General features: G+C 40.8%; 1 protein-coding gene across 1 annotated transcript; it reads left to right on the top strand.

Annotated features, from left to right (window-relative positions):
• Window positions 1-4,870: 4,870 nt before the first annotated feature.
• Window positions 4,871-12,591, top strand: LOC132257403 (uncharacterized). Its single transcript, XM_059754287.1, has 2 exons — window positions 4,871-5,215; window positions 9,270-12,591. The coding sequence occupies exons 1-2, from the start codon at window positions 5,198-5,200 to the stop codon at window positions 10,998-11,000; spliced, it is 1,749 nt and encodes a 582-aa protein (XP_059610270.1). The 5' UTR covers window positions 4,871-5,197; the 3' UTR covers window positions 11,001-12,591.
• The last annotated feature ends 303 nt before the right edge of the window (window positions 12,592-12,894 follow it).

The following is a 12,894-nucleotide window of genomic DNA, read 5'->3' as shown; positions in this document are numbered from 1 at the left end:
TTTTCAAAGCAGAATCACAATATTTAAATTTTGGAGGACATTTTGAGCGTTCTGAATAGTAAAAACACTCTAATTTCATGGGAAAACATCATTTTTGACTAATTTCACATTTTGGCTACAGATTGAAATTGATTTCCTTCCAAACCACTTCCATTTGGAGTCGTTAATCTGAGAAATAGTAGTTAAACCAGTTAATGATAGACTTGGAATGCTTTAAATAGGTGTTATATATTCCAAATAACTTTCATCACTACATTGCTTTCTTAACGAGATATTAAATGATAGAAAGCAACACTTTTGCCTAATGAATTTTCTTGAAAATGATTAACAAAATCACAGTGATTCGTCTATTTTTAACTAAAAAATTTAATGTTCAAAGCCATTTTTGTGCTTCCGATTGGTTAAAGATTGTCACAACAGTCACAAATCTGCACAAACGATTATCATAACTCATATAGTTGTGTTGGATGAAACTACAATAAAAGATAAACTTTGATTTTCCGGGATGTTCGCTTCTATATGCGCATTATTTGCATACGCAAACATTCGAGAGAAGCGCCAAACAAATATATATTGTCGAACGGTTTTTTGCTCTTCTGCTCTGCATTAATTTTGACCAATATGTTATTTTAAATTAACATTCTGAAATATCATCCACATTGAGAGTTGAATCTCGCAATGTGGCTTCGAGAAAATGTCAATTAACGACCTAGTTGAGATTTAAAGCTGCCCGAAAAGAAGTCACTCGTGTGCTCAGAAAGAAATTCCCACTTTTCACATACATAATCAACCTTGTTTTCATGTGCGGATTACTTGAAGTCAAGTCTTGAGGAGTGTAGAAAGTTATGTGGACTTTTTTTTACGAAAATGCCAGACATCTTATCTATAAGAGTTAATTTTATGTAATTTCTCGGAGAAATTCCTTCGTAGGTCATAATTGATTTGCTCTCGTATTAAAGCCATTAAAGCTTCAGTGCTTCAGTTGTGCTTAAATGCAGACTGTGCAATATGATATATGTGAGATAACACAAATAGTTGGAGTTTGCTGGGCAGAAATCCTTTTAAGCGTAAAACTGCATTTGATACATTTGGTGAATTTCCACCGCTGTAAATGTCAATCTGGCATTCGATGGATTCCCAAATGGAATGTGTGTTAAAATATTGAGTTTCCTTCTTCGCATATTGGCAATCCATATGGTCGCGCACACACTGCAAGTGAGGCAGACGCGACTGTCGCAATCTGAGGCGCATTCGGTGGAAAAGAGAGTGTCGTAGATCGCATTTCGAATTTCGTGGTCAAGCTTTTCACATACTCCGGGGGCATCTTATATAATGGCAGCCTCAAAAGCACTTGCTCGATCGGGCAGATATCACTTTTTTCTCTCCTCTTATTTTTAATACACCTCAAACATTGCATAATGCCAGCCAATCATCGCATCAAATGCATTCTCTCCAATGGAGGAAAATGTACGAGTGCGCCGCTGGAATGCACGAGAACACGGTGAATAATAATGGTGTTAAATTGATTGTTTGGCGTGAAACACAAATCAGTGAGTGCATACGAAATTCGCCACTCTCACTGATGATGATGCATGTCCACGTGGACAAGAGGCGCATTTTCTCCACGACTGTCGCAGAAGCGAAAAGAATTCTCTGAATGCACCGTGCTCAATGCAGTGCGGAGAAAACCAAGGGGAAGATTGTATGGCTGAAGTCTGTACACCACTTTCTGACACTCTTCAGAACTCTGGCGGAACACCAGAACGCCTTTTCATACACTTCGTAAACTTGTTTACCGTCTTAGTCAGAGGCTTAAGTCTGTCAAATGTTTGCATGTCAGATACTGTAACACTTATACTTCCAAGAACTCTCGCTAAGCCACCATTTCCCACAATAATATCTCCCCCTTGGGCGGAATATAATATTTATTTCCTATAGAATCTCGTCATCTTTCCAATGCTTTCTTACAGTGGCGAAAAAAGTCATTCCACGCAGAAGTATATAAATTTCACCTCTGCTCGCACACTCACTTCGTCCAAGACTCAGCATTTAGCTTTTGAGCGAGAGCAAAATGTGTATACACATTGCATTTGTCAGAGGAGTAATTTTCCTCTCAACCTCAAGTTCAAATTGGCGTATTGTGCGCGCTGCCAGTGAAGTTATTTTTGCTCCGGATAAAAAAGCCACACCAAGTCGATAATTACATTGTTGGTAGTGACTGAGGGATACTAATACATATTTATTGCCATAGGTGGATATTTTATGAATGGACAAGGCTAAATGAAAGTGAAAATTTGCTAGCTCACAATAGATTGCATACAAGATCCGTTATTCCGCGACTCTGTACATAAACTTTTAATGTCTCTCTGCATGTCTTTCATGCCGAAATGCCTGAATGGCCACTGAATGTGGATTAATTTTCTTTTGCCGCGTGTTTTGTGAACTTTTATCGCGGGCGAGCCGGAAAATGGAAGGTCTATCGATGACTGAGGACAAACAAATGACTCACAATGGAGATTTTTTTTTCGCCGTTTGCCCGCCATTAATTCACGACAAATTGCTCTCAGACAATAATTCCTCTCGCTCTCATTCATTTAGTTTAATTATATTAAAATTAATTGCGGCGTTGCAGTGGTCATATTGCCAAATGTGCGGCTGGCCCGCGTGTTTGTTCTATTTTCCATGCCCAATGTGCACAGCAAAAGGTTCCCAGGAATCCCCAGCCGAATGGCAACCCACCCAAAAATCACGCATAATGTCTGTGTTTGGAATTTTAATTCGGACCGTGCATTAAATTCAATTAAATACCCATTAAAATTGTTTATAATGGCTCTCGTGGTTGTTTCAAGAGCTCAGTGCGTGTGCGTTCAAAGGATTGTCATGACAATTATATTGCAGCAATGCAGAGTCATCAAGAGTGGCCATCAAAAAAGGCTTAATTGAGACATTTCATGTGCAGTGGAAAAACACATGCGAAAGAGGGGTGAATTTCCTGAAAGAAATTCACAATTTCGCCTTTGCATAACAACACTCTGTGGCATTACGCAAGGAGAGTTTTAATGGATGGGGCGCAGGTTTCATTATCACTTTCTGGTGCAGTCTGACCAGCGGACGCCCAGGTACAAATCACTCTGCATGTGTTGGTTCAGCACGCGGTGCACCATTCGATAAACAATGTGCACAAACTGCCTACATACTGACTGAATTTCGCGAATAACTGCACACGATGCCGTGATGCTCTAACATCGCACGACTTTTAATTTATACCGTAATCAAGTGGATTATTATTGGGAATGTATGCACATAACTAATGCTTCGATAATACATGTATTATCGCATGGAGATTCACCAGTGAAACCGGAAAAGTATCAAAAACAAGACTCAATTAATTCAAAACAACATTGCGAATTTGTGCGGTCATGACGCTATCATAAGAACTGCGCTCGTACATTGGATGAGAGCGATGAGAGGAGACGGTTTATTTGGCATCTTCTCGTCTCAAGATCACTGAATTTCTCTTCACAGCAATTGTAACAATGAATTTTCACCTTTTACTCAATTGTTTAAAGCAGAAAGTGAAAAAGACGAGCATAATTCAATTTGATATGCCACTTACTCTTCACAGATCTTGTTTGTTTGGTGCCTGAGTGCCACACGTAAACTTAATAAGTATCGCTATTTCGTCCAAGAGTGCTGTATATAGTGTGATATGTACAATACGCAGTGCGCATTTGCTTGAATTGTGATATTTTCAGTCAGGAAAGTCATGAGAATGCTTTTTAAGAGAAAAATGCATGAAATGATTTCTTTTGAAATATTTCAGAATTCAGAGTAAATAAATCACCAAACAATGCACAACGTTTTCAATGGCAAAGAAAAGTGTTTCATTCGGAAAAGATTCTTCAAATTTTGCTTCCAACAACCAAAGATTCTATTTTTGGCTGAAATTGAACTGAAGACTTCAAGTTTCAGAAGATTGAACAAAATAATGCTCTTTTCTCTGTTGATTGTTTGATTCCTAAACTAAGATTACTCTTCGTGCGACTCTGCAATTAGTTTCATTGAAAATAAAAGTAAAATTCGTGATATTTTCACTTGAGCACAGCATTGAAAATGGAGTAATAATAATAAAAATAGAGTGAAAAATTCCAATTCTCATCCACAGTGAATAATATGATATTACTTTTTTTTCTTCTTCATTGTAAAGAGATCTCTGTGATCTTGTGATCTTTATTTTGCTTTCAAAATGATCCACTTTCAGGTGAGCGCGCGCAACAATATTGTGAGACGCCGTTCGACCATCGGCAAGAATATTCAGTTTCTTTTGATTTGATATTCATGAAACGCTATCGATTCAACTTCACAGCAGTTTCACTATCTTTTGGCTCTGCCAGGGCAGAATTGAGGGGCGCGTCGCCCTGAAATTTGTGCTCCGATGCGCGATCTTTGGCCTTTCGGAAAAACCTGTTCTCAAGCTGCTTGATCCTATTAATTCACGAGGTGTTTAAGTCTTCTTAGCCATCATCAAATATCCATTGGACTCTCCACGGAGAGGATTGAGATATTGTGGCGAAAATTGGTGATCCCTAACGGGTAAATTGCTGGTGGGATATTAAATGGCGAAGATACAATTGAATATCATGGAAAAAAGCGATGAATTCCGCCACTTTGCAGGTCTGCACGGCAATACATGGACGGCAAGACCACCTCTACCATCAGCCAGTCGTTGTAACACTCACTCAGCGCGCCTCAAACTTCGGTGGAAGGTGGATAATACACAGTTGATCTTACTTTATAACTTTTAGAGAGAAAATGTTATATAGCGACTGCAGACGGGTCATGCGAGTCATTTTGCGAAAGAACTTACCATTGTTCACATTCACAGTGGAGTTGTGGAGTTGTTGAAGTTGCTGGCGTTATTTTTTCACTTCTCCTCGACCTGTACAATTGAAGATCATCCAGCAAGGAAGTGTGGTCACTGTGCATAGTGTGTCTTTTCTAGAGTTGTTCGTCTCTCTTCCTTAATCTGTATTTTCTGTAATTTTTTCCACCGTTATTCCTCGAAATCATAACAAATCATAATCCTGCTCGGAGGAGCACGTTCGGTAATAAATTGAGTTCCATTGTGATTGTTGAATAACAAAGGAGGGAGAAGAGAGCAACTTTCTTTGGATTAAAATTCAATTAAGGAAACACAATGCGATTAAGGAATTTGGTGAGTTGCTCGAGTGTCTCTATTCCTCCACTTTGCAGTGAAATTCACGCCATTGATCATGGGCGACACTTTTGCATCAATAATGAGAGAATTAATATTTCTTGTGTGGCATGGAAATGCGCTATGCCTGATTCCTGAACTCTTGCGCAATTTTCACCTACGGTTGGAGTGCCATTGTCTCTTTTTTTTTTTAAGCATACCCAGTTAAACTTTCAATTACAACACGAGCGCTACACATTTTGAAATGAATCCCAGGACATTGTATGCGCTCGAAAGTTCAGGTGCTCAACATATAATTTGTGTGCTGTGGGAATGACTCCTGGCTTCGGTTTTACTAATTAAGAGCGCGCGCGTGTGATCAGCGTTGCATTAAATATCCGTTTTTGGGGTGTGATTTAATTTAATTTAACAGCGAACGCATTTTATGACAAATGTAGCGATTGCACATAACATTTATCCGCTCTTTGGTCGGCATTTTTACGATTTGGTGGATGTGTTTTGCAAACAAGTTGCTAAGCGCCTTGAAAATATTTCACTCTCGATGAAAGTTGCCATGAGTTGTTGGTGGATTTAAGAGCGACAAAAGAGAGTGAAAATATTTTCATTTTATCTGCTTTCCCAATGCATTGGCGATGAAGACATAGAAAATAGCTTCCACGAGTGGAAAGAAAAATGTGTCTAATAACAGAGGAAATACTTTTCATTTTTATTATTATAATATTGAATATAATCTTCATATGTGAAGCAGAAGCTAAATGCGTTGTTTAAAATTCCTCATTGCTAATTTGAAGCAACAAATTAAAGATCTCTTTTTTTCCCTACTTGCGTATTTCTCCCATATTTTGCCCAAGATCCGTGTGCCATTGCCTTCTTTTGCAATTTTTATTATACATTCTTGCGATCACAATACAAGAAACCCAGCAAGCGACGAGGGATGGTGTAAAAAATTTATTTTGTGAATGGCCTTTCATGCCACAGATTTTTTTCCCGACCTGTCGAGAAGTTGGAAACGTAGAATTTCCAAATAAATCACTGGGCTCTGCGAGATGGGAAAAGATGTGTTTGTGTGCACAGAAAAAGCAGATGAATTCTTTGACGGGCGATGAAATGTCTTGCATTGTGCAAATTTCGTGAATATCATTATCTGATTTATGTTAATTAAGTTCGGCGGTTTGCTGGGCGCTGAACAATTAAAAATAATTAAATTGTGCATAGCTATGACCTTGTTCACATATCAACAATTTGCTGATGTGTATTGTATTTGCGACTGTACAATAAATAATAATGTGATGCCGATGTGTTAGAGAATCTCGCGATGGCAGAAGCAGAGAGGAGAACCTCGCGTCTCGCCTAAACATGGGAGAGAAGACACAAATAATTCACATAAACATGAGATATATATTAACAAATAACGCATATAGTTTGAGATTGGAATAGAAAATGTGAAGAAGTTCCCACGTTTTGCAATCGAATCTTTAATTACAAAGTCTACTCAGAAGAACGTATCAAACAAGTGCTGCAATTTTATGCATCCAATTACACGGTGGCTTCACCACATTTTCCAATAAACCGCACTCTGCATTCTTCCATCATCCCGAATTTTCCCCCCACGGACGCTCCATTATTTGGCCGCACGTGAAGAGTTGGGCGATGAAAGGGGGAAAAATATGATTAATTGATTTGAAGAAATCACAATCAAGGTGAAGCAATTCACGAAATCGCGGCTAAATGTCAAAAAATTAATTTCCGCAACAAAGCCGTGTTTACGTTTAATGTTTTCTACTTAATTAAATATCCATATTTTTTTCCAAATAATTTCTCGCGCCTCTCGAGTTAATTGACCATGTAAAAGAAACAATACAAAGTAACCTCCAAAGAGTGGAAACAGCCATATACTTCCACCTTTACTATCTCTGGCAACGACTTTATGATTTATTGTATTTGAATTTAATGAGTTTGATGGAAGAGCTTAAATTTGGAGTGAACGCACAGATGGGATTTTTCACTTTTCTCCACAAATGTAGCATTTTATTAACTCAACTCAATCGTTTCGCATCGACAAGAGAAGCTGTATTGCAATTGAGTGAGATTTTATGATGTTTTCAAGGAATTATTCATTTAATTAATAAAGTTCAGTTAATGAAATTTAATCATGATTCCAACGCAACTCCTGAAGAAGTCCTTCGTTTGATTTTACTTGCTTTTCTCTACATTATTAGTCAGACTCGGAGTAGATTGCAATGCTTCACACGCTCCTTCCAATATTTTTTCCTCCTTCTTATAATTATAATAAAATCTATTTAAATAAATTGGTGGAGTATTCACGATGGTAAGAAAAGAAAGTGATATAACATCTCAATGGAGTGAATCTTAATTAATATTTCTATGTAGAGAGTGTGTGAGCTTGTTTGAAAATTTTTTGAGAAAGACGAAGAGATAAAGAGAGTTTCTCGTCTTTTCGGGCTCAGAAATGGACTGTGTGAACAGATGTAGTGTTTCCCATACCAATAAAATTTTATGTGTGGCAGAATACAAAGTGAGATTTGTACTGAAAGTGGATAATAATTGGTTTAATAAGTGATGTGTTTGACAATCATTTGCTTTCGATTTCGAAATACACACTCGGGATTGGTAAAAGCACCTCCAGTCCACTCTGTGCTTCACACTGGCCATCATCAGCATTTTCTCACGCAATCGTCGTCACATTTTGCCAGAGAGCTCACCTCTAAAATAATAATAATGCGGCATAAAGTGTGCGAAACAATACATGTCTTCGCGCTGATATGCAACAGCGTGCCATATATGTGAAAACAGTGGGTCAAATAGGGAATCGCGAGAGGTGCGAAAAGTCTGGGCGCCTGTGAGAAAAAAGCGTGTGTTTTTATTATTGATTATTATGGAATTGCGGATGTTCTGCCGGAGAAGCGAGAAGACACGGAAGATTGCATAGTTGCGAGAGGAGAAACAATAATACCCAATCGCGGTTGCGAGGAATCACCTGAGTAATGAGTAATTTATGCAATTAGTGCCGCCTCTTCAGCATGTATTCATATGCAATTCGCCAAAAACACACACACAAACACCATTTTCATTAGAAAGTAACACGCCGAATAAGCAGAGTTTCTGCCAATACTCCCATCATGCATTAGACGCAGTCGGAATTCCTTAATGTGCCATTGCATTGCGATTTCAGATCGTGTCGCGCTATGACTTATTTGATTTCATACCTGTGTGTACACGGGAAATTTTCAATTTCATAGCCCCAGCGATTTTGTGAGTCACTTAGGGTGCAATCAATTGAGATAATCATGACCGAGCCCATGTTCCGAATTTGCAATATTCTGACTGATTGGTTTGTGAATGCAATTTTCGAATCTGCATTCATTTTCTCTTAGTCACTGCGGTGCACATTCTCCGCGAATTCTATTAATAAATTTGCAACTTCAAGGCACTTATTTATTGCTCTTTGGGACACTTACGCGCTTGGGCATAAAAAATGGAGGCGTTTCGGTGAGTTTGAACTCCACAAATTGACGTTAAAACAATTGCGAGCGTGCAAAAATGAATATTTAATTGTGTCAAGAGTGGAATTGATTTGATGCTGAAATCTGTGCCACAATCCTTAACACTTCGGCAAGAAGAGGACAATTTTTTTTCTCATGGAATCTGCCTTAATTCACTTCTTCGTCTCAAGTTCAATTTTCCGCTATTCATTTCTGTACGGTCAAGAGTCTGTTATGATGCCGCACGGAGAGCTTTAAGTGGCATTTGATACAATGTAATTCCGAAGACGAGTTTCCCACTTTAGAAAAGTCCCACAACTTTGAGATGGCATCACAGAGTGAAAGAGGATGTAATTAATGGCTGTATTTCATGTTTCATATCTCTTCTCCGCCATTGCTAACCTTATGCGCTTCGGAGAGAGAGGAAAAATCATCTTCACTTCGTCAGTGGGCACACAAGTTCAAGTTTAGCGTATTTTTTTGGGGTCTCTCAAGTGAATTATGTAAATATGCGTACTGATGGTAATCTTGTCTTGTCTCTCAACTTGCAGGGAATTCTGCTCTTCACTTTGGTTGCCATTTGCGAGGCGCGGCGCGTCCGGGTGCTTCCGAGGCAGCGGCAAGAGGAGGCGCGGGAGGTGGAGCTGGCCGAGGAGGATGACAGCAGGGCGCAGCCTGCCATTCAGTACTACAGCGCCGCTGAGCCGCAAGACAACCAAGGACGCGTCATTCTCGTGGCGTCCGATGACGACTACAACGGCCCCTATGGCCAGCCGACCCTGAGACAGCGGGCGGACTACAACAGACCCGTTCCCACGACGAGGAGTCAAACTGCCGCGCCGATCGCGCGCTCCAAGGATCACGCCACAAAGCCTCCGCCAGTGCAGACAATCAGGAACTACAGCAAGGTGAACGACGATGGCTCCTTCACTTTCGGCTACGAAGCTGCCGATGGGTCGTTCAAGGAGGAGACCAGAGGAACTGACTGCGTCGTGCGCGGAAAGTACGGCTATGTCGATCCTGATGGCAACAAGAGGGAGTTCACTTATGTCTCAGGCAATCCGTGCGATCCCAACAATCCCGAGAGCGAGGAAGAGGAGCAGGAGCGATCGGAGGAAGACGGCTCGGATGAGAACATCCCTCAGAACTACCCTCGAAGACCGGCAATTCCTCGCCCTGTTCGTCCTCTGCACACAACTCCTCGACCCACAACGACTGTGTTCCAAAACAACTACGCACACTCTTCGCTGCCTCAGCAAGACGACGCCAGCGAAGAGACTGACGAGCAAGAACCAATCCAATACATCCAACCCCAAAGACCCTCAGTCACTCAACGTCCTATCATCAGGACGCAACCCCAAGAAGTGACCATTCGCGAGAGACCACGCGTAACGTTCAGCACCACACCAACCCCAGCCGCTGTTCAGTACACTCCCTCACAGCCCGTTAGCATCACCCCACGTCCCACCTATCGGGCACCGACACAAACCCTGCAAACCCAACCACCAGCCACCACATACAGGCCGGCTCTGAGCTCCACCCAGAAGACCCAGAACTACCCATCCTCCACCCAAGAAGTTTCCGTGGCACCCACGAAACCCACTTCGGGCCGTCGACCGATCGACTTCGCGGCCGAGTTCCAGAAGTTCCAGGATGAAACTAACGCTCTGACGCCGTCGCCCGTCAGTCCGGCCGTCGGGAAGCCCTTCAAGCCAGCCCCCGCCCTGCCCACTGGCAATCCCATCTATCAGTCACAGCTGATCTTCGATCCCTCCACCGGCCAGTATGACGCCAATCTGTACCAGCAACTGCCGCAGTCGGAGGGTGACTTCGCCCTGAGCCATCGCATCCAGCCCTACGTGCACCTGCATCCCCAGCCCACGCTAGTCACGCTGGAGCAGCTGCAGAACCAGAGTCCGCTGTACAGGCAACCCATTGCCCAGCCGCAGCACCAGATCCAGCAGCAAGTGCGACCAATTCCTGTACCGCAGTTCTCGCAGCAAGTGTACCAGAAGTCGCAGGAGAATCTGCAAGTGCTGAATTCGCAGCAGTTGTTTGCGCAGCAGCAGGAGATCGCCCAGCAGCAGCTGCAGCAGGATCGTCTGCAGGCCAAGAAGCAGACCCCGAGCGCCCCGGCGCACAGGTTCCAGGTGCAGGCGCAGCCTCAGCCACAGAGACCTCAGGCGCCACCACCACAGGCCTTCTACTACATCCAGCCATCTCCCGGAGGCTCTCTGGGGCAGATCGACGCCTTCCTGCGAGGGCAGAATCTTGACTACTAAACCGAACAAGATTGGCTCCGCCCACTCGAATGCTCCGCCCATTTCTGCTAGATTGCGGCAAATGCGGCATTCCATTGAGAGTATGATTGTGTGTAATGACTCAGAATTTGTCTAACATGAAAATGATGAGATTTTTTCGAGGCAACTTCCCCCAGCTGTTGTAATGAGGATATCATGAATTGCAACCTCGATCAATCACGCATAACTTCGTAATGATTTGCCATAGTGTTAGCGGCAAATATTGTTTTTCTCTTAGTCATTTATTCTTAGATAATATTGATTTATATGTATTGCAAATTGTTAAATATTTACTACAAGTCTTTATCTTTTCTACACTCTCTTTAACATTGAAAAGAATAACTACAACTCGAAGAAGAAACTGTCTTTCTGCATCGCTTACAAATGCTGTAGTTTTAGTAGGAAGTAACAAAGTGAAAGTAAGCACGTATTCCACGATACATATTTTTCTCATAACTTTGTGTTATAATAATTATCGCATTCCGGTTCTCTGCGCTCAAGCATTCCCGGTGAATTCTTCATGTGACAAAGCAGTGCGATTTATTTCAAAGTCAATTTAGAAAAGAATCCAGTTTTGTTGACGTTAAAGTAATCCAATAGAGACATTCTAAATTATCACACAAAGTGTCTCACGTGTGAATTCTGGGCATATATAAACAATTTTCTTAGCATTTATAGTGTAATTGGGTATTAAGTAATAAACGCAATTACACTTAAAGATCGCCGATGGTTATTCCGTGCAGCTGGAGTGTAATATGTACATAATGAAAGCGAAAGAGAGAGAGAGAGAGAGAGAGCCAAGAATGCCCGGATCGTCAGATGAGAAAAACTCGCTCGAACGTGCATAAGTAACTTGGGCTATTGCATCACATCACACACCTTGTCTGCGATTTCGGATATTGAAGCTTTTAGCAAGATAGGAATTCAACACATTTCATGTATCGCGATGAAATATGACTTACATAGAGTGGCGTTTATTTAACCCAAATAATACATAAATGATCCGCAGTTGGTGGGCAGACAGAAAAAACTCATACTCGCAATTCATGTTTATATTGTATTTGAGAGAGAGATAGAAAAAAAAGAGTGACACTTGAGAGATGATTTGCTCTTGCAACACTTTTAGTTGCCTATTAATCCAATACAGAAAATAAAATATATAGTGGCAATTAATTTTCCTATCACACGTCAATCTGTTGATTTTGCAATTTGTATAATATAGCATTTTAAGGAACTGCGCATTGATCGTAGGAAAAAAATGGTAGATCATCGATAAACATCATCCATAACCGAATTTTTAAGTATGATCTTTAGCATATGAGTTACCATTTGTGTTTCTTCCAAAACTACAAAAAAAAAATTTTCCTTGTCCACCGCAAATGGAGAAGAGGTCATTAATTACCTGTAATTCCTCTGTATAAGGTAATTATTGTATTGTCAATTGTAATTAATTTAATATGTATCATTTAATTCCCTTTTTGATACCGACAGAGAAAATCGCACGATGAAATACTCTATTCCAAATACGCATAAGAATAAGAATAAAAGATTGTAATAAAGAGTGTACATAAAAGTGGACATTTTTATTGTTTTGAGTGGTGGAAAATTAATGGTTAATGTGTGAAATCCTGAAAAAGAGTGGCGTCCATAATTGTATTGCGACAGTGTTCGTCTGGTGTGATGTTATGAATCACAAGGACGGGGTGCTCTTTAATTTAATAGAGAGCTCGCCTTGAAATTCTGTAAGCTTGTTATTTAATGGTTTTATTCGGATGAGTGGGAGATAAATCCAATACACAGATCGCGTGTAACGTTACTCAAATAGTAATCACTTTAAGTGACAGTGAAAACATTAAATTTCCCACTGACGCGATGC

This window comes from Phlebotomus argentipes, unplaced genomic scaffold (assembly GCF_947086385.1).
Source record: "Phlebotomus argentipes unplaced genomic scaffold, Phlebotomus argentipes genome assembly scaffold_4, whole genome shotgun sequence".
Lineage (NCBI taxonomy): Eukaryota > Metazoa > Arthropoda > Insecta > Diptera > Psychodidae > Phlebotomus > Phlebotomus argentipes.
The sequence above is the reverse complement of the archived record's forward strand: the minus strand, read 5'-3'. Positions and strand labels throughout refer to the sequence as shown.